This window comes from Chenopodium album, chromosome 24 (assembly GCF_948465745.1).
Source record: "Chenopodium album chromosome 24, dcCheAlbu1.1, whole genome shotgun sequence".
NCBI classification, from domain to species: domain Eukaryota; kingdom Viridiplantae; phylum Streptophyta; class Magnoliopsida; order Caryophyllales; family Amaranthaceae; genus Chenopodium; species Chenopodium album.
In genome coordinates this window covers 27,940,434-27,963,256 of record NC_137857.1, presented here as the reverse complement: position 1 = coordinate 27,963,256, position 22,823 = coordinate 27,940,434, and the positions used below count along the sequence as shown (strand labels likewise).

The following is a 22,823-nucleotide window of genomic DNA, read 5'->3' as shown; positions in this document are numbered from 1 at the left end:
AACCGTTTACAACCCGAACCGAATTAAAACCGCCTAAGAATAAACCGAAACCGAATCGAACCGATAACCATTTAAACCGAACCAAAACCGGCCTGTGAGACAATTAAACCGATTCCAAACCGACCCGATTAAATATCGAACCGATTTCAAACCGAACCGAAACCAAACTGTCAAACCGTTTTGACAGTGCTAATCCTAATATATCTAAACTTGAAGACATTTTTAATTTTTCCATATATTTACATCAAAAGACCTCCACGTGGGGCCAAAAATAGAAAATTAAAGATGACAAAAATAGCAATCAAAGGTAAAACATTGCACATGAAAGGTGACGAATGCTTAAATGAATGTGCAAATGAAAAAGATGCGAAAACTGTGGAGTCCATAAAACACTTTGAATCAATGGATAAACTCGTAAAATACAAGTAATTAACTGAGTCGACTCGTATAACTCGACACAAACAATCCAAAAAAAGGCAAAGGCAATTTTTGTGGAGAGGAAAACGTTGCATGTCATCTTCGTATCTTCTTCTTCATTTTCTCTCTCCTCCTGTAATGTAGCACAGTTCATGTGAATGTGAGTGAGCTCACCAACAATGGCGGCGAAACTCCATACTTGTTTTTTGAGCCATGGTTTGATTGGATTGAATACTAAACACTCTAATTTGTGCTCTGCTGATTTCTCTCGTCATCATCATCGATTGCTTCCTGCTTCTTGTAAGATTCGACAGCGTAATCTCAGGTACAATGTTTTTTAATATTTTTGAATTTTTTGGCTGTTGTTTTAGATGTTTGAGTGATTTTTGTTGGAATTTATGAACTGATTGATCGATTGATTGAAGGTTATGTTTGATTAATTGATTTTGTGAATAAATAATTAGGCTGAAATTGATTAAAATCGAGTAATTTTGATATTGTGTGTGTTATAGTGGGCATTATACATTGAACTTTCATGTCGTAGGAAATGTGGAGAATCTAGTGGTTGATTTTTACTTTTCTGTACTATTGATATGGTGGAGATCTTTCTAGGACTTACCTAATCAATTGTATTTTTGTTTATGCATTGTTTATTGATTGACATTTGCAAAATAGTTTGCTTCTCAAATTTTACAGGTTACTTTCTTTCTTTGGTGATGATTCAAGAACTCTTTTGTGTATCATCGCCGGGCAAAATAAGTTCGGATAAGTTCAAATAAGTTTCGATTAAGTCGCTTAAGTTTAAAATGGGTCAATTTTAGAGAAGGTCACACACAAATGAGACAAGTTCGAACAAAATAAGTTTTACCAAATAGAGTCTTACCTAATGAAACTACTCCCAATTTTATTTTATTTTTCATTTTTTTAAGGATTTATTTCCTCTCTTTCCCTCCCCTCCTTTTCCCTCCATGTTCGCTAACCAAACTCTGTGTAGATATCATTTGGATTCATGTGTGATCTAGTTGCGGGATATTGTTTAATTTAAGGTTTGCAACACGAAAAGAATGCTTAAAAAGGCATTTTTATTAAATTCTTTCACCAAGGGTGTTGTGACTCTATTCAAATAAGTTAATGTCACATTTGCAACTTTAATTTTTAAAAAAATCAAATGTAAGGGAGTGTTTAACTGTTCATTGACTTCATTCCCTAATGATGTAAAACTTTATGCATTGGTGTTATGCAAGTGTGGTTTCTATATCAGATGTGAATCTGTTATGGATTGTGTCAGTTAATTTCCTTAGTACTTAGCTATCTGAGCCTGATTCCTGCACGTGTCAGTGGCTAATATGACTCATATGTATTTGATCTGGGTTGATGAAAGACTGATACCATATCTATTAACCGATGTGGAACTCATGGTATGTCAAATGCACAATAAGTACAATTATGTATTTCTTATAATCTTAAACACAAATCATGATTTAAAACCATGTATAATAATTTGACCAGTCTGTTCAGTCAGATTATGCAATTTATTTATTTCTGATTTGATTTAAACAATTGTATTTTTACATCTAGCAATTGCTAGGGAATTTTTTACTTTTTTTTAATTGTCAATTTTATCTGGGTTTTAGAATTGATAAACTCATAATTAGGATATTAAGGGAAGAGAGAGAGAGAGAGAAGGGATTCAATCCTAGGTCACGGGTATCACCACCTAAGCTAGTTAGCATCCATGCGTATTCTCATGTAGCAAAAAAGCAATCTATTGTTTGCCTTATCCATCCCATATGCAATATATTTTAAATATTTAAGGAGTTTCACTCAAAATCTTCAAGAGTCTCACAAAGAATAATGGTTCTTATAAATTTGAGTTGTGATCATCATTTCTTTTAAGAAATATGTAATATTTTAAAAGGATACAATTACTTGTTTATGTGTGGATCTAATGTTGCTTTTTAAATAAAGGTTAATAAAATTACAAATTTATAAATATGACCGCCTTACCATCATAAACCCAAATTGTAGGTGGGTTGGGCCAAGGGGAGAGAGAACTGGGATAGGGTCACATCCTTGCAATGATTCACAAAAGTGGTCTTATGATGGTAAGACGGTCTTACTCAAATGTTTCTTTATTAATATTCAGCAACTAATTCTTCTATTTTTTGAGTCAAATTTTCCCTTGTTGCATGGATATTCCACTTACATTACCTATTTATTTTTTGTGTATGTCAGTTCTCAACCTAAAAAGCGACAAGTAAAGAAAACCTCTCCTAAGAAACTCCGTATAGATGCAAATCTGGAACCAGATAGCGAAGCAGATGTTGAATTTGGGAATGCTTTAATCAACGGTGTCTCAAGCTCTAAACAAGAGAGCATACATCAGGATGACTTAAACAATGAAGTCAACAAGGAGGTCAATGGGGATAATTTGGACAACTTTCCCATGTTAGATAACAAAACTCTGATGTTGCCATCACCACGTCACAACAGTGCTATTGTAACTCAACTAGGCAGCTCCAGGATGTCTCACACCGATGATATCGGTGTCAATCCTAATTCTTTGGTAAGCTTAATAGCTTGCTAAAAAATTATCATTTTAATATGTCTTTGCTGAACCTTTTTACTTCATATGTTGAAAATTGAGAGAGGTTTAATAAATTCTTCATTGTTGAACTCCAGTGGGGTGTAAATGTAATTGTATGAATATATGTTAGTAAACCTAGTGTCATTGAGTTTAGTAAGGGTTTGTTTGGACTTGACAACTGATAAGGAGAGGCAGTCTTGTTATTAGGGATTTATCATTTTATATTCCAGCAACACACACCCTCCCCTATTTTTTTACCTCTCTTTACAACCTCTACCTCAATTATCCATGTCATTTAATTGGGATAGTTTTTGCCAATCTGCCAGACTATCTACCACAATAAATTATTTTGATAAATGTGATAGCCCTGTGCAGTCAAAAAACATCACTTGTGCTCTTTTATAGGATACTCTTACAAATTAGGTAGGCATGCCTGTAACAATGTTTCAAAGAAAATATCTGATGCATCTTGCGTTGTATAATGGTCAGATTTACTGGTTTTTGTAATACATTATGATTCTAGTATCATGCTCCAATCTCCAAGCTCAGGGTTACAAGCCTAGCTTACCATTTTGTATGCCCAATCTTGATAAGGCTCTGAATTACGGATGTTACTAGAAAGTTGCCTTTTCTAGGGATATAGACACTTGTCAAGGAGATGGAGATTTGACATTGAATTAGCAGGTATCTGTTGAAATCTATCTCTGTTCTTAGTTTTAGACTTTTATCCATCTTTAAAATAGTTTGTCTCAATCAGAAGAGAAAAATGTTGGTAGAGAAAGGTGCACAAGCATTTTATCATGCGGTTACTTTTGTTGACAGTCCAACATGTCGGAAGAAATGTCAAGTCTCCGTGATGGCTTAGCTACTAGCTAGAGTAAGTAGTGTTTAGAAAAGCTCAAGCTTGGAAAGAGTAGTGAAATATAGAGTGGAATGCTTTACAGAGTGCTTGTATTACTTGTAAAATGCTTATAATGACTGTAAAATGTACAATTGTCAGGTGACAGCCGTGACACTCATATGTAAAATACCCGTTAGACTTTTACACAAGTTCAAATACAAGATATTTGCAAAAGTTATCTAGAAAGTTATACTAAGAAGGTTATCTCCTTGGTGTCTTTAACTCTGTATGACTGTGTGATGCTGCGTGAAGCCTCTATGTTTTACTTATGCTATGGGCCCATTCGGACAACCCAATTTATTTCTGTAACCTATTATTCCTTCTGTAGTCCAGGTTTTCCTATTATTATTTTTATTATCCAAGTGTTAACTGGAAATTATGAAAAGTGGAAATATGCCTATATAGGGGAGTTGTAGGGGCTGTGTGAAGACAGCACATGTGCATGCTTATGAGCATCATGTCCACACACCAATGATGCTTGGTGGGATAGGAGAGGAGTCTTGGCAAATTGACAATAAATTTCATAGCTACAATGCGACTCATTGTAGTTGCATATGTATTCCATTTAGGGCACCATTTGTAGTGCTGTTCTACTGTCATGCAGGAGAGACCGAGAGATCTTGCATCCCTTTTGTCTTTGTCAAGTTGACCACGAATTGTAGATGATTGGAATTGGGATCATTCTCGCTTCCAATTTACTTTTTTTTATTTTTTATTTAGTAGAGGAAAGGTTGTGTAGCAATAATATCTGGTATTTGGGTAGTTGATTTTGTTTTATCCATATTTCAGTATTGTGGAATGTTTGCACTTGATATTTTTAGCCTTCTCTGCTAAGTGCAAATGTGCTTTTCCCGCTGTTAAAGGGCCTTGTGGGCTGTGCTCTCTTGTTCACAAACAGCTGGCCCCATGCTTAAAAAAGTGTGTGCACAATCTTTAGTTTAGTCTAGAGAAATTTTGCACTCTCAAGATATTCTAATAAATAATGAGTGCAATGTTGATGAACATATGGTCAGAAGTGGTTTCAGTGGAGAGGTAGACTTAGAGTGGATTTTAACAGAATAGGGTCAAAAATGAAGTTTGGAAAGAAACCAAATATTTAGCATTGTGACCCTTTTTGTTGCTTAATTTTGCTGGATATCAATAGGACTAGTTATGTTTGCAAGTTTATTTCTGGATACATACCTTTGCTATTGTTTGGTACAAAAGTTGCTTGTGATGCTCAGTTTTTAGTACTTTTGCTGTGTTTTTTTATCCCTTGATTAGAAATGTTCTGAAAGTTACAGTTATACTTAATTGTTCCTTCCTGCGTCATCTGTGAATTATTAAATGTGATTATTCTTTTCTAATTTCAGTCCTTGAACTTAATTGGTGGTGAGCAGCTTTCATCTCTACAATTTGAGGATTTGATCAAAATGATAAGGAGTGCTGAGAAAAGTACTCTCTCTCTCTTTCAAATTATTTATTTAATTTTAAATTTAAAATTGGAAGTAGGCAAACTCTCTGTGTATCTTTTAACAACACTCAAATCACGCTACATATGAAAATACTCTCACTAATGCTGGTTTTTGGTCATATATTAGATGTCCTCCTCCTCAATCAAGCTAGGATTCGAGCACTTGAAGATTTGGAGAAGATTCTACAAGAGAAGGAAGCAATGCAAAGAGAAATAAATGCCTTGGAGTTGAAAGTAGCAGAAACTGATGCTAAAATCAAAGTTGCTGCCGAGGAGAAGATACAGGTTGAGCTTCTTCAAGATCAGTTGGAGAAGTTGAGGAAGGAATCTTCGAAGAATGATGCCAAAGAAGTACATGAAACTTCTGGCGATGAAGAACCTCAGTTATTAAATAGTGATTTATATAGTCTAAGCAAGGATCTTGACTCTCTTAAGGCAGAGAATGTTTCTTTGAAAGATAATATAATTGCCCTCAGAGCTGAACTTAGTAATGTCAGCATAACAGATGAACGAGTGACTTCACTGGAAAAGGAGCGTTCGTATTTGCTTTCCACTGTGAAAGATTTGGAGTGTAAACTTGCAACGTCTCAGGAAAATGTAACTAAACTTTCTACCCTGCAATATGAATATGATAATTTGAGTGAGAAAGTACAGAAATTGCAAGCATTGCTTGATAATGCAACAAAGCAAGCTGAACATGCCATATTAGTACTGCAGCAAAATCAGGAGCTTCGTAAGAAGGTGGAGAAGCTAGAAGAATCTCTTTCTGAGGCAAATAATTATAGGATGTCAACTGAGAAGATGCAGCAATACAATGAATTAATGCAGCAAAAAGTAAAGCTGTTGGAGGAGCGCCTTGAAAGGTCAGATGAGGAGATAAACTCATATATTCACATATATCAAGAATCGATGAAGGAATTTCAAGATACACTTAATCATTTGAAGCAAGAGAATGAGGAGAGAGCTATTGAGGGACCTGTTAATGATATGCCCTGGGAGTTTTGGAGTCAAATGCTTTTAATGATTGATGGATGGTTGCTTGAGAAAAAACTGTCTTCAAATGATGCAGATATGTTGAGGGAAATGGTGTGGAAGAGAGATCGTAGTGTTTGTGATGCATACTTGGAATGTAAGGAAATGACTGAACATGAAATGTTGGCTAAATTTTTGAGTCTGACATCTGCTTCTTCACGGTACGTTTCTCAGTGTAATGGCCAAGCTCTTTAAATCAATAATATCTCCTTTTCCGTTTATTACTTATGCTCAGGAGCACCTATCCTCAGGTCTGCATTACATGTCATTCACATTGCAGCAGAGATGGCACCAGTTGCAAAGGTACATCCAAATGCCATAATTGGTAAAGCAAAATGCTCTTATAATGTATATAACAGTGTGTATGTGTCCACGGCCCCACGCATGTGTGACTCTAAGTGGTGTATGTAGATGTGTAGAACCATCTGGTGCAAGTCCATCAGAAAACAACATGAAGAGTATAGTCCCTCTGTCTTTTTTTTTTTTTTTTTTTTTTTTAAAAATTGCTACACTCAATTTTAACATGATAATCTAGGAAATAAAAGTGAATTGATAAGTGTGGGGTCAAATATACGAGAAAATATAGAAGGAAGAATTGCCATAAGAGGAGAAACTAAAGGAATATTCAGCAAATAAAAAGACATAGGGACTATTATAGTAGTACTTTGAAAATCGTGGTCATTTCTAAATTCAAGTTATAGGTACCCAAGAATAACAAGTGTTCCAGAAGTTTATTATGTTGCCACTTACTCCATAGACTACACATTTGACTAGACAATACAAAAAAGTTACATATTAATCTGCTGTCCAACTCTACATGTCAGTCGACGTTTAGACAGTACCCTGTGACGCAAGTAGTATGATTTGGTGTCTAAATGTATAATCTTTTTTGGTCACCTGATTTGTGTTACGACAATCATGCATGAAAATCTCTTTTAGGAAGCCACTTTTGAAATGACCATTCCCGAGGGATTAATGGGAGAGTGTGTTGTCAACAAAAGATTTTCAAAGCAAGAAGAGTTATCAATGTAAATAAGTTTTGTAAGCAGTTTTTATTCTAGAAAAAGTGAAAATTTGATTTTATAAAATAAAAACATTGAATTAATGCACATTTTGGAGTTATTTTTGAGAAAAGTCTAACCATTGGAGTATTGGACTATAGAGTCTCACCATTGAACTATAGAGTTTCTGAAAAAATAAAAGAATGACTTTGAGCTTCATCATTGGAGCTTAATAAGTGGACATGAAATGTTTTGAGACCCAACTTGAGTCTCTCGCTCTCACCACTTAACATGGTCTAAGGTATTCAGCTTTAATAGTATATCATCATTCTATCCAAAAGCTCACTTGTTTTGTATTTTATATAATTTGTTATTTTTAATGTGAATGTTCAATAAAAAGTATTGTCGAGTGCTACAATTTGGAGATAATAAGGTTTTGTATTGTTTGGCGATTTTCATGTTTCAATTATGCTAATTTGAACATTGTTCTATTATTTTCCCAACTTAGGATCTACTTCTTTCACCCGAATTGAAGATAAGTTGTTTGGAAACTTGAACTTCATCTAGATTGATTTCACATATAAAAATGCATATGGTTTCTTCTGTAGATTTTGCTTTGCTGACTGTTATACACGTGTTTCAAAATTCTTATGATTCCTCCAGAGCTATGGTGTAATAGTCCTCATATTACTTTAAAATACCTCAATATTGATCGTACAAATATATTATGCTACAGTGGACTTATATATGAAAAACAAAAGTATCTTAAAGGCATTATTTTTCTTATTTCTTTATTTTTTCTGTCACAAACTCAAATGATCCACCATTTTTTAAGAAACTTCATCAAATTAATCTAAACTGTACATTCATATTTAGGTTTAATTGATTAAGGAAAATTATCAGAAAAATTACTACGTATGAATAGAAGGGATAAGAGAGGGTTATGGCAAGAAATTGAGAAACTATGATGATCGATGTAATCTCTTTAGTCCATAGCACGTTCTTATTTCCCAATTGTACTCGTTGGAACAGAGGTATTGAAATTGCAGACTCTTGCACTTTATTTCTTATCATTATCAAGATCCTAGGCAAATGAAGATCAAATGATCCTAAATTGATTGTGGACCTTGAGAGTCAAGTCATGGTTGAGGACATGGAAAGCTCTCCAGTTTCTGCAGGTGGAGGAGAGTTCTAGGAGGGTAATAAGGAGGCTGAAATAACTCAATCGTTTGCAACACACCCACTCCCACCTCCCGTGACTATCACCTACAGCAGACGCCAGAGCAGGACAGCAGCAGCAGGAGAAGAGCACCACCAACAACAACAACCCTTGGCAGCAACAAGAGGAGCAGGGGACCGTTGAGCAACAGAGCAGACCAGCTACTTTTTGATATTTGTTTGTAATGCACTAAACTAGAAAGAAGACAAGGAGAGTACTTGTAACAATTAAGGCATTATTGCCACTTTTAGTTTACTAGTAGTAGTATAAATAGTTTCTGTCTAGAAAGAGAGAGGGCATCCAGAAATTATTTGTATTAGACCCTTGGAGAGTCATGGCCTAAAGCCATGTTTATCTTTTGAAGCTTTCAAGCTAATCAAATTACAATCCGTCCTTCTAAATTATTGTTGAGCACACGCATTCCGTTGCAGTTGGTATCAGAGCAAGCATGCCGCCGACACCGCTGACTGTAACTCCGGAGAGGGTGGCGGCACTAGAGGAAAGGGTGGAGGAGATCTGCGAGAAGCTCGGGACAGGGGAAAATTCACTCCAACACGCGTTACTCCAAAAACAAGACGAAGGCATAGACAAAGTGAGGCAATCCATGGAGGGAAAAATGGATAGATTCCGGCATGACATTACCCAGCAGATGGGTATGACGACCAGCCGTCAAGAGAAGGCGTTGGACGAGATTCGCAATGCACTGAAGGCGTTGGGAAAACAACCTGACGGAGGGAACGAAGAGGTGGAGCAACCACTTAACATGAGTGGTTTTGAGGGAACACCTCCTCTGAACGGTGGCAACAACGAACAACAGTTCGGCGCGGGAATGTTCAATGGAATTCGAATCGGAAGTTGGGAAGCAGGAGGCGGAGGAGAGTACCGGGTTCGCCACCACGACCAGCAGGAGAACCGTGGGAATTGGAAGTTTCGAAAGTTGGATATGCCGGTGTTCGGCGGGTCTGACCCGGATGGATGGATACTCCGAGGCGAGCAATATTTCCAATTTTATCATTTGACGGAGGTGGAGAGGATTCAAGCCGCGGTTGTCTCCATGGACGGCGACGCGCTGAGGTGGTACCAGTGGGAGCACCGCCGGCGACCGGTCATCAATTGGGAAGACTTAAAACTACGCATCCTGACCCAGTTCCGGCCGATCAACACGGGTACCCTACACGAGCAATGGTTGGCTGTTACCCAGGTGACGACGGTGGTGGAGTACCGGCGAACCTTCATAGAGAGAGCGGCGCCGCTGGCTGATGTGCCTGAGAGTATAATGAAGGCTCAATTTGTGTATGGGCTCAGAGAAGACATAAAAGCCGAGATCCGAATGCTCAACCCATTAACCCTCGAAGACGCCATGGATCTTGCGATCCGGGTCGAGGAAAGAAACCGGGTTAATGGATTAAGGAAAACGGGTGGAGCCTACCCGGAGCCCAGTCAATACTCCTATTTTAATCGAAGTCCTGCAGCTACTCTAGGAGTTGGACCGACCCACAACTTAACCCAAAACTTCCAGCCCAGCCCATACTCCCTTAACCAAACCACAAATTCCAACCCACAGCCCACAAACTCATACCGATCCAACCCAACCCCACAAAGTTCAGCAGCTTCTGTTTCAAACCCAAACTCCAATTACACCAACCGTAGCAACACCAACTCGTATCAGAACCGAAACAACTCCGGCACGACCCAGTTCAGTGGTCAGGTACGAAGGTTAACTGATCGGGAAATTCAAGATAAGAAAGCTAGGGGCCTTTGTTTTAGGTGTGACGGAAGGTGGACGGGTCCCACTCATGTATGTGCGGCGAAAGGGCTTAGTGTCTTATTGGTGGAGGATGACGAGGAGAGTGAAGAGGGGGAGTTAGCGGCGTTGGAAAATTCAGGCGAGGAGGAGGAACCGTTGACGACCACTGCTGTGTCGATGAATTCGATCATGGGATTGACAAATCCTAAGACAATGAGACTCAAAGGGGAGATAAAAGGGGAAAGTGTGATAGTCATGATCGATCCCGGTGCGACGCATAATTTTATTTCGTTGCAGGCGGTGCGAATGTTGGGGTTGGAGGTGACCGGAAGTGCGTCGTTCGGGGTTTTTTCTGGGGAACGGAGAAAATATTAAGGGGAAGGGACAATGTTTGGGAGTGAGACTAAAGCTCAGTGGAGATTGAGGAAGAATTTTTGCCTCTTCAATTCGGCAACTCTGATGTTATATTGGGCATCCAATGGTTGGAAAAGTTGGGCCCAATATTGACTAATTGGAAAATACAGGAGATGAGTTTCTCCATGGGGGGTAAAATGGTGACCGTAAAGGGCGACCCGAGTTTGGCTAAAACGGGCATTACCCTCAAGGCCATGTTCAAGACAATTAAGAAGGAAAAAGGAGGGATGTTAGTGGAGTTAAATAGAGTGGAAGGGGAGCAGCCATTAAGGCAGGAAGTGTGCCAGAATTTTTGAAAGGGGTGATTGCCGAATTCGAAGGGGTTTTTAGTGAACCGAGAGGGTTGCCTCCGAGCCGGGGACATGAACATGCAATCATCCTCAAGGAGGGGAGCAATCCCGTGAGCGTACGACCCTATAGATACCCCCAATTTCAAAAGGATGAGATTGAGAAGTTGATCCGTGAGATGTTAATGGCCGGCATCATACGGCCTTCAACAAGCCCATTCTCGAGCCCGGTGTTGTTAGTGAAGAAAAAGGATGGCTCTTGGAGGTTTTGTGTGGATTACCGAGCACTCAACAAGGAGACCGTTCCCGACAAATACCCCATTCCGATGATAGATGAGTTGCTAGATGAGTTGCACGGGGCACATGTGTTCACCAAGTTAGACCTTAAGGCGGGGTATCATCAAATTCTTGTGAAGCCGGAAGACACTCCTAAGACGGCATTCCGAACACACGAGGGACATTACGAATTTCTAGTAATGCCATTCGGGTTAACGAATGCTCCAGCGACATTTCAATCATTGATGAACGAGGTATTTCGGCCGTATTTACGCAAGTTTGTACTCGTGTTTTTTGATGATATACTCGTATATAGTCCAAGTGTGAGTGCTCATGTGGATCATGTTAAGCTAGTGCTGGAGGTTCTTAAGGCCCATTCGTTGTTTGCTAATATCAACAAATGTGAGTTTGGAAAAAATGTGGTGGCATACTTGGGCCACGTAATTTCAAGTGAGGGAGTTTCAGTGGACCAAGATAAAATTCAAGCCATGTTAAAATGGCCCACTCCCAAATCCTTGAGAGATCTAAGAGGATTTCTTGGGCTCACTGGGTATTATAGGAAATTCATTTTCCACTATGCCCAAATTGCACAGCCCTTAACTTCCCAACTCAAACGTGATAGCTTTGGGTGGAGCGACGCTGCTCAACAAGCATTCATGAAATTGAAGCTCGCCATGACCACCGCCCCTGTTTTGGTGATGCCGGACTTCGAGAAGGCTTTTGTGGTGGAATCCGATGCATCAGGATTCGGATTAGGGGCCGTGCTCGTGCAAGACGGAAGACCCGTGGCATTCTATAGCAAGATGTTAGGGCCGAGTGGCCGGAGCAAATCGATCTACGAGAAAGAACTCATGGCGGTGTGTTTGGCGGTTCAAAAATGGAAACACTATCTTCTGGGAAGGAGGTTCATAATTAGGAGTGATCAACAAAGTTTAAGATTTATTACTCAACAAAGAGAAGTGGGCATGGAGTATCAACGGTGGATTCGCAAATTAATCGGGTTTGAATTTGAAATTCAATATAAGCCGGGGGTAGCAAATCGAGTCGCCGATGCATTGTCTAGGAGGGGAGACGATGAGCAGGAGGTTGAATTTGGAGCTCTCGTGACAGTTCAAGGGGTGGATTGGAGCACCCTTGAGCGGGAAATTGCTGGTGACCCTTGGATACAGAAGGTGCGGGGCGAAATTGAGAGGGGAGAAGGGCAGCCCGGATTTACGGTAGAAGGCCGACACTTATTGTACAAGGGGCGGCTGATTATACCCCAAAGGTCAGCAGTGAAGACGGAATTATTTCGAGTTTACCACGATTCCCCAGAAGGAGGCCACGAGGGTGAGACTAAGACTTACCTCAGGCTGGCCCACGAGTGGTATTGGGTGGGAATGAGACGTGAAGTGGCGGCATGGGTCCGAGAGTGTGTAATCTGTCAACGGAATAAGCATTCACAAAAGTCTCCGGCGGGCCTCTTACAACCATTACCCATTCCGGAGCGGGTGTGGGAAGATATAACGATGGATTTCGTTGAGGGATTGCCAAAATCAAAGGGTGTTGATACGATTTTGGTGGTGGTGGATCGTTTGTCCAAATATGCTCATTTTTTGGGACTCAAACACCCCTTCACGGCGGTAAGTGTGGCGGATTTATTTGCTAGGGAGATAGTGAGACTACATGGGATACCGAGTAGTATTGTTTCGGATCGAGATAGGGTGTTTGTGAGCTCGTTTTGGAGGGAGTTGTTCCGCTTGCAAGGCACGGACCTTAAGCGTAGCACCTCATACCACCCCCAAACGGATGGGCAATCGGAGGTGGTCAACAAAAGGTTGGAAACCTACTTGCGGTGCTTCGCGGGTGAGCAACCAATATCATGGGCTAAATGGCTTCATTGGGCTGAGTATTCGTATAATACGGCCGTGCACTCGTCCACTCACACCTCCCCTTTTAAGGTCCTCTATGGGAGAGATCCACCTCGTCTCTTAAGGGTAGGCTTAGGCCAAACTGTGGTGGGTACGGTTGAGGAGCATTTACAGGAGAGAGATGCTATGTTGGATGAACTTAAAATTAATTTGATAAAAGCCCAACAAGTCATGAAGGATAATGCTGACAAGAAGAGAAGGGAGGTGGAATTTCAGATCGGGGACCGTGTTTTTCTCAAGCTTCAACCATATCGGCAGCGCTCATTGGCTAAAAGACCCTTTGAAAAATTAGCCGCTCGGTTCTATGGACCATTCGAAGTGATTCAACGAATTGGCAAGGTGGCGTACAAGTTACTTTTACCGGCTGACTGTAAAATACACCCGGTGTTTCACGTCTCTCGGCTAAAACTTGCAGTAGGGGCTGTTCCGAGCTCCCCAAGCATTCCTACCCAACTCACACCCGAGTTGGAACTCGTGGTGGAACCGGAGCATGTGCTAAGCGTGAGACCGAAGCTTGGGAGGGCAGATGGGATGGAGGTATTGATACAATGGCAAGGGCTGCCTGTTTTCGAGGCGACATGGGAGGATGCGGAGTCCATCAAAGCACAATTTCCTACATTCCACCTTGAGGACAAGGTGGCTGTCTTGGGGGGGAGTATTGCAACACACCCACTCCCACCTCCTGTGACTATCACCTACAGCAGACGCCAGAGCAGGACAGCAGCAGCAGGAGAAGAGCACCACCAACAACAACAACCCTTGGCAGCAACAAGAGGAGCAGGGGACCGTTGAGCAACAGAGCAGACCAGCTACTTTTTGATATTTGTTTGTAATGCACTAAACTAGAAAGAAGACAAGGAGAGTACTTGTAACAATTAAGGCATTATTGCCACTTTTAGTTTACTAGTAGTAGTATAAATAGTTGCTGTCTAGAAAGAGAGAGGGCATCCAGAAATTATTTGTATTAGACCCTTGGAGAGTCATGGCCTAAAGCCATGTTTATCTTTTGAAGCTTTCAAGCTAATCAAATTACAATCCGTCCTTCTAAATTATTGTTGAGCACACGCATTCCGTTGCATCGTTTAGTACCTTGCATTTGATTTCAACTTTTCAAGGGACTAGTGAGTGAATGGCTATTTTCTTGTGATTTTGTATCTGAAAGGGGACATCGTAATGTTTTGTACTTAAATGGGGATTTTGGAGTAAATTTGAGGCATGGTGTAAGTTTGAGTTCCGGTTATGGTGCTCAAGTCTCCTAGTTTAATATTATATTGCATACTGTTTTTAAAAATAATTTCTTGAAATTGCAATGTTTTCTTTCCTACTCTTTGAAGGTTGGAGGTCTTGGAGATGTGGTGACTGGTCTTGGTAAAGCACTTCAGAAGAAAGGACATCTCGTGGAAATTATTCTTCCCAAATATGATTGTATGCAGTATGATCTCATTCATAACTTGCGGGTACACTAACCATTGTTGCATTATGTTGAATACCACCATCCTTAAGTATGTGACCTCATATATTATTGTTTATTAATTCAGGCTTTGGACGTGGAAGTAGAGTCATATTTTGATGGACAGTTACACAAAAACAAGATTTGGATTGGCACAGTTGAAGGTGAAGTATCTTATGCACTTGTAGCCCGTATACATGTCTTGTACTGATTAATTCTAGGAATTCGCTTGTCAGCCTGTTTATATTAAATTAATACGGGATGAAAGTTAAATTTGAAAGCTTATCTTGTAACCTTTTCTATTCTTTCCTTCAATTATGCAACATATTTACTTTGTGATAAAATCAGGGCACTGCCCCTGTTTTTGTGATATGGATTCACCTGCAATTGCTCCTGATTTCTTGAAATTATTTGCAGGTCTTCCTGTCTACTTCATTGAGCCATATCATCCAGATAAATTTTTCTGGAGGGGAGAATTTTATGGGGAGAACGATGACTTCAAGCGGTTCTCATTTTTCAGTCGTGCCGCACTTGAATTACTTCTTCAAGCTGGGAAGAAGCCAGACATAATACATTGCCATGATTGGCAGACAGCTTTTGTTGTACGTGCAAGACAACTTCAAGCTCCTCACTCTTTTGTACATGGTTTAAATTCTAATTTAGTTAATGATATTGTATAGGCACCACTGTACTGGGATCTCTATGCATCAAAGGGACTAAATTCAGCTAGGATTTGTTTCACATGCCACAACTTCGAGTATCAAGGCACTGCTCCAGCTGCAGAACTGGCTTCCTGTGGTCTTGATGTTTATCAGCTCAACAGGCCAGATAGGATGCAGGACAATTCTGCTCATGATAGGATTAATGCTGTCAAGGTAGAAGAATTTCTCATCTATTATCAGTCAGGATTTACCTACTTATGATTTTTTTGACATATTATAATATTGCAGGGTGCAGTGGTGTTCTCAAACATTGTAACAACTGTGTCACCCACCTACGCGCAGGAGGTTCGGAGCCCTGAGGTATGAATGAGATGATCTAGGAAGATAAAACCAAATCACATCATATTTTCAGCTCCACTTATCGGGAATATCTTATTGTTTATGTGTTCCTTTAATCTACAACTAAGCAAGAGTGCAAGGAACCCTTTGTTAGATTCATGATTCACTATTTTTTTTTTAATCAAAGATCAACTATCCAATTACAAGTAATAAGTGCACAGCTGCAGTGAATTGTGATCTCTTACAAGTTATATGATTAACCTTATAGACAAAAAAAAGGAAATATCAAATGTTAGATGCAAGCACTTTATCATTTCTGTAATAGATTGGACCTGTGATGATCTGAGCTACCAATGACTGATGAAAACCAAGTAATGATACTTGTGAACTTGGACTTCTGTATTCTCCTCTTCTATAAAGTAATGGTCTTTGTTCAAAATTCATTGTTCTACATGTCATACCGATTCTACCAATTGAACTGGAATTGGTCAGCTTTAATTTACAATCAACACATGAAAGATAGAACTTCCAGATCTAGTATGTCCCATATAAAAAGAATATAAAATGTTAAGATTACTATGAATTCAATCTCCAGTCCAGTGTGTATCTATTTATTTATTTATTTTCAATCCTCAAGTCCTGGAGCACATATTCATATTGAATTGTTTAGTCCTAGATTGTGATTTAGACTTCAGATTGTGAAGCTTTGTTCACGGCATTTTTAATTTTACAGGGTGGAAGAGGCCTTCACTCAACACTTAATTCTCACTCTAAAAAGTTCATAGGAATCCTTAATGGCATTGATACTGATACATGGAATCCTGCTACTGACTCACGGATTGAAGTGCAATACAATTCAAGTGATCTTCAGGGAAAAGCAGCGAATAAGCAAGCTCTAAGAAGGCGTCTTGGACTTCTTCTTTCAGATTCTACACGACCTTTGGTTGGTACTTTTACTGAAGTACTCTGTGGCCATTAGATGCTAACCTCTTTTTTTTTTTTTTCTCTTATAATAATGTGCATCCACTATGCTTCAAGAATTTGGCATTTTGTTCCTTTTAATTTCCCCCATATATACATAGTTCTCATGTGATTTATTTTTCAATATTGTGTCGTATGATGGTATTTTTACACTCTTATTGGGTGAAGCTGTCATGTTGAACTTTATAGTGTTTATTGTGTTTGCTTTAATTTTGCAGTTTAAACTATAATGTTATAACATTTAATTTGTTCATTGAATGAAGTACTGACCTTTATGACTTCTACCTTAATCATCATTATTGTGCAGCACTTAATTGCACCACTAAGCTTGGAATTACGTAGTTCTTTCATGAATTTATTGGTTAATATAAATGTCAACTGGGGAGTATTATAGGAATTGGATCAAACTGTAATTTGTTATTTGGTTACTCTCTTAGGCTACCTTCTCCTCTTACTGTAAACTTTTTCTTGGTTGATTTATATACTACGTTATAAATTTCTTTATTATCAAACTAAGTATTTCTTTCTTGAATTTCTGAAACTTTTAACCATAAATAAATTAAAAATTAATGTATAATCTTGTTAGCCTTCTCATACAAATCTATTTACGAACATTGTGAATAGGGTCAAAATTCAATAGGGAACAAATACAAAATCCGAAGAAGTGGCTAATAGGTACAATAAAGTTTAAAATAGTTGTTTTTCATTATGCTGACATAATTTATTGGCTGTAAAAATAGGGTGAACTAAGTGGTTTAAGAATAGATTCTTGAACAATTATGCTGACATAATACTTTCCACGTCGATCATTGTAATTTTGTTGGATGTCGTCCAGCCTGTCAACAGTTCTTGATTGCAGCAATTTCTTCATTTTTGGTTGAGCAGGTTGGTTGCATTACGAGGTTGGTTCCGCAAAAGGGGGTGCACCTGATAAGACATGCTATATATCGGACAAAAGAGCTTGGAGGGCAATTTGTTCTTCTTGGCTCCAGTCCTGTGCATCATATTCAGGTAGGTTTCAGCGACAGTGATTTGCTAATAGTTACATGTTCTTTACTCTTTTCTATGTGAAATGCTATTCTTGCTGATGCAAATGATTTTAAGGTTATCAAAGCAGCATGGTCTATATGTGGCAAAAGTGTAATATGTGGCCAACTGGTCAATGAGTCATTGACTGGCAAAGAAGCCTTCCTTATATTTCAAGTCTTTCATTTCAGTCTGAATCTTAATGCCTGATTACTCAAGGGGTAATTTTTAATGTACAATATCACTCTTATGCAGTTATGCATTTAGCAGGCTGCTGCCATACTCTTTCGATGCCTCAAAAAGACACTTGCATAGGGTGTGATGATGCTGGGCATATCTATGCAGCCTTACTCTTATTATTACGGATAGGGTGTTACCCTTAAACCTTTGATCTTAAAATGTAATAATTGTCTGCTACTTCTGAATATATAGTGACGTAGATGGTTGATTAGTGATTGGGAATTTGGGACTTTATGACCAAAGAAAATTCATTTTTTCGGCTCCGTCAGGGTTGGAGAGTAGGGTTTTGATAGTATACACAATTCGTGAAAAGCTATGGTCAAAACTAGAAGTAGACTGTTAAAAGGGAATAAATAGAATGTTCGAGTTATGAAAAGGATAAGTAGGAACAAAAACTTGTGTAGATCGGGTGTAAAGTAATATTAGTGTATATCGAACAATTTTAGGGTAACTTCTAACCATTTTGGGGGAACTTTTAACCTGCTTTGAGGCAAATTTACTCATGAGATGATTTTAATGTAAATAGACCTTGGGATAAGATTTATAAGGATATTATATTCATACACTGGTATTTGATAGTTACTCCTTTAAAGAGAGCAAATTTTTTCAATAAATTATAGGTCGCTTTTACATATATCGGGGTAACTTTAGAACCGATGTACAATGTTGACTGTACACCCGATTTATTTCAAAGATTGTCGAGTAGCAAAGACTGTATAAGATACTGCCAATTGCTTGAAATCATGATGTCCAAAGACTCAGAACAATATTGCATGCAAGTATATATATACTTGCTCAACTGCAGTTGTTAATTATTTCATGCAATAACCTGCTTAATAATGCTCAATTATGTTGCCTTAGTAAATGTACCCTTAGATCATGCTTGGATTGGGGGTGATTCATTTAAAAGGTAATTAATCAACCTAAACAAATTAGTGTAAGTACAGATAATTGTAATTGTAATTGTAAGGGGGGTGAAGTAGTGGTTGTGTGATGAGGTGGGAAGGTGGGACTATTATCCTTATTTGGTAACCCAAGGGGGTGGGGGTGTTGAGTATGATAATGAGAATAATCCCCCCCCCCCCCCAACCATCACTTCTTCCTTAAACTGGCACAACTTTATTTCGTGTACCACCACCTCCTATGTTACTTGGACTCGGGTACCCATGTCCAACATGGGTACGTGTCCAAGCATCCGACTCGGCTATTTTGTTAAAAATTCCATGATTTTGAACTAAAAGTGAAGTGTCCGGGTGTCATACCCATGTCCGAGTGTCGAGAGTCCGACACCGGTACATGAGGTGAAATGAAGAGTCCTAGTAATATAGACCACCTCATCCCCTTCATCACCACCTCTACTTGCCTTTACTTTCCGTAGTTTGACTTTTATCACCCCTTAATGCATTGACTTACCCTAATTTTATCATGCCCTATATGTGCCTCAGTCAGAAAAACTTTCAGAGTGGTCTTTTCATGGATACCCTACAGAAATTTCTGGAGCCACATTAGGAATTTCTAAACTATTTAACAGTTTTTTTTTTGTTTTTTTTATGTTTTGTGTAAAAAAGCTCCATCCTTAAACCTAACACTTGATCTAAATTTCTTTTGAATATTGTACATATTACAGGCCATTTAGAAGAGTCATAGCTGGCTAATTTGTGAGATTTAATAAGAAATTTCTTTATATGGTGTGTGTTGTGTAAGTTGATTAATTGATATTGCATTTTGATAAAGAATGAAGAGAGGATCAGACCAAAATTTCAGTCGACACTTTCAGCAGAACCAAGGGAGGAACTGATTACTAATTCATTTGAAGTATTTTCTGAGGATCTCATGTAGAGAGCTAGTAACATAGTTTGTAGACCCCTGTACTTCCAATTTGATGTTTACTTTAATATCTTTTCTGTGGGGATCTGCATTGATCGAGAAAAGAATGGAGGCTCCCAGTTGCTTTATGGAATAATTTATCTTTACATTCAGTGAGCTGCAGCATCACTTTGTCTATCTAGCAAATACTTTTGGCAGATCAGTGGGATTAAATGATAAATACTTTGCCTTGTATGACAACTTCAAGACTATCTAGAGGACCTACTATAGTAACATTGCTTGACTGTTTGCAGACCTTCATGTTTCCACCTTGAAGTGTATATTCTTGTTGTCGCATTAAATTCCAGGAATGCGAAGCACCCAGTTATTGACAGATTTAAATCTTGCAAATATTTTTGAGCTGTAGCATCACAATGTCTTTCTGATATCACCCAGATATTTGGCTTTCTATGCATATCAAATTTGCACTAACATAAAATATTTAATTGCCTTCTATGCAGAGAGAATTTGAGGGCATTGCGAGCCAGTTTCAGAATGATGATAATGTGCGGCTGATACTGAAATATGACGAATTACTTTCTCGTTCAATATATGCTGCATCTGATATATTCATCATCCCATCTATCTTTGAGCCATGTGGGCTGACACAGGTAAGCTTTAATTTTTGTGTTGCATCCAATTCAGTAACTGCTATCCAGAGTTGCTTTCTGTATTTGTCTAATATCTCCCTGTTAAATTCTAAAATATGCGGTCACTAGGGAGAGTGCATAGGAAAAAAATTAGTAACTCATGTTATGAATCGTATGATATTGACCAAAATTAAGGTTGCCTAGTTTTGGAATTAATTTTAATGTACCAAAACACTAGACACAGTTGATATATGTGATTTGTTGTTTTAGTGATATGAGAGCATTTGGGTCATGGATAGGAAATTTTTACAAAATAATATCTGAATGTTTATTTTCTAAGTTCTCAAAAGTTCAAATTTTATTGCTACATCTTTTTTTCTCCATACAATGTTACAAGAACTAAGTGCTAGTAGTTTTTTTTCTTTTTCTTTTCTTGAATACATTTATGCTTTCAATTCTTATATCTCTTTACAACTAAATGCTTGCAATGTTTTCAATACAGTACCAAATTGGGGGTTTATCTTAAAATAATATTGAGTACACAATTGAACGTTTTTGATTTAATTACTCCCTCCGTTTCATAATTGGGATTTTTTTTTTTTTTTTTTTTAAAAAAAAAAAAAAAAAAAAAAAATTTGCATAATTCTCCTTAACCACCATTTTATTTTTTTTCATATAAAATATCTAACAATTCCCTAATTTTTTGTGTCCTTTGTTTAATTGTTTATAGTTTCCACCTGCTTGTCTGTTCATTTATGCAATTTGGATTTATCATCTCAATGGGAGGATTTCAAACTGATAGTAAATACTTATATTGTAGATGATAGCAATGAGATATGGTGCGATACCTATTGCAAGAAAGACTGGTGGCTTAAATGACAGGTACATATTCTTGTTTACACTTGGAATTGATGAGCTGGTCACTTGGTCGTACGATGATAAAAAAATCTGAAGTTTTGGATAATTGTCTGTGAATCTTGCCAATGGCTTTAACTCTTTAGCCCATCAACCAAAACATGCTCTTGATACGTGTAAGATTATCAAAAGTACTAGAATTTTAGTATTATTATATATGAGGGGAGAGGTGATAAGTCCGCCTAAAAACCTAATTCTCCTTTTTTTTTTTTTTTTTTTTTTTTGACACACCCTTATTGTTATTTAAACAGCACTATCAAATCAAATTAATTGTTTTTCCCATAATAACTAAGGTGTTTCATGCATTTGTAACAAATTCTAAGTAAACAAAATACATTTTAAAGCAAGAAAACAATAATTGAGCAGCACTAAAATCTACGCAGGATAAATTATCTATTCTATGTTTTATATGACTTGAAAGATAATAAACAAATGTTATGTGAAGATCATCAAATAGTTAATTTTTTTGCAAATTATAATGGCTTACGTGATTTGTTATTAATTTTGTTCCACTTCTAAAAAAAAATTCGGTAATGATAATTGATAACCATGTTACACATTTACTTTAGAGTAATGAATATTGAAATTAAGTGAAATGCACGGTATTTTGTTTACATACTCTTTTCAGTACTTCAGTAGGTTCTTACTCGATTACGCTACCCTTTCTAATGTTAATCTGCAGTGTTTTCGACGTTGATGATGAAACAATACCACCTGAGTTCCGGAATGGATTTACGTTCTTGTCACCTGATGAACAGGTAAGCAGAACTGCAACATTAGTTTTATCCTCTCATGGATGCTGGTCTCTTCTAATTTTTTGGATGACAGTGACTCAATAGTATTTATATGGAACCCTAAAGGATTTGTTAGGTCTGAAGACAAGAGATGCTCTTTTGAGTTTTTGCAGGGTTTTAATGGGGCTTTGGACCGTGCCATACAATACTACAAAAATGATAGAGAGAGTTGGGAACACCTTGTCCAGAAGGTTATGAATATGGATTTTAGCTGGGAATCTTCAGCTGAGCAGTATGAGGAGCTTTACATGAAGTCAGTGACTAGAGCAAGGGCTGCAAAACGTGCTTAATTTCTGTAATTACAGTTGTAGAACAGAAGCAAAGGGAGCAATGTTACCCTGCAAGTCCGCAATGATAACTACGTCACTTGCGACTATACAAGGTTCAGATATGCTGACTTCTTGTGTGTGGTCTCATCATTTTCGGTTATATTTGAGAGCGGTCTATTACTTAACAATTCAACAATACCTGGAGAACTCCATATCATTATTTCAAGAAGCTTATCTTCTTGTTGCACACTACTTTTTGCCTAACAGAGGAGGAATGTTTGGTATTGTATCTGTACAGAATACTATCACCTACATGTGTAGATTGAAAGTTCCCTTTTCTTGGGGGGGAAGAAGTTGAGTTTACCACACTGTATATAATAAGCAGATGTAAGAAGAACAAACAAAAAGTTTTTATTCGATATATTTAATGTTGAGATTTGGTGTTCA

General features: G+C 38.1%; 1 protein-coding gene across 1 annotated transcript; it reads left to right on the top strand.

The window, feature by feature from the left end:
* The first annotated feature begins 375 nt into the window (after positions 1–375).
* LOC145612469 (putative starch synthase 4, chloroplastic/amyloplastic) lies at positions 376–22,823 on the top strand. Its single transcript, XM_081667837.1, has 16 exons — positions 376–742; positions 2,653–2,983; positions 5,258–5,339; positions 5,486–6,551; positions 6,642–6,693; positions 14,579–14,701; positions 14,783–14,858; positions 15,112–15,296; positions 15,375–15,569; positions 15,645–15,716; positions 16,429–16,638; positions 17,562–17,687; positions 20,270–20,419; positions 21,219–21,280; positions 21,996–22,071; positions 22,221–22,823. The coding sequence occupies exons 1-16, from the start codon at positions 597–599 to the stop codon at positions 22,395–22,397; spliced, it is 3,129 nt and encodes a 1,042-aa protein (XP_081523963.1). The 5' UTR covers positions 376–596; the 3' UTR covers positions 22,398–22,823.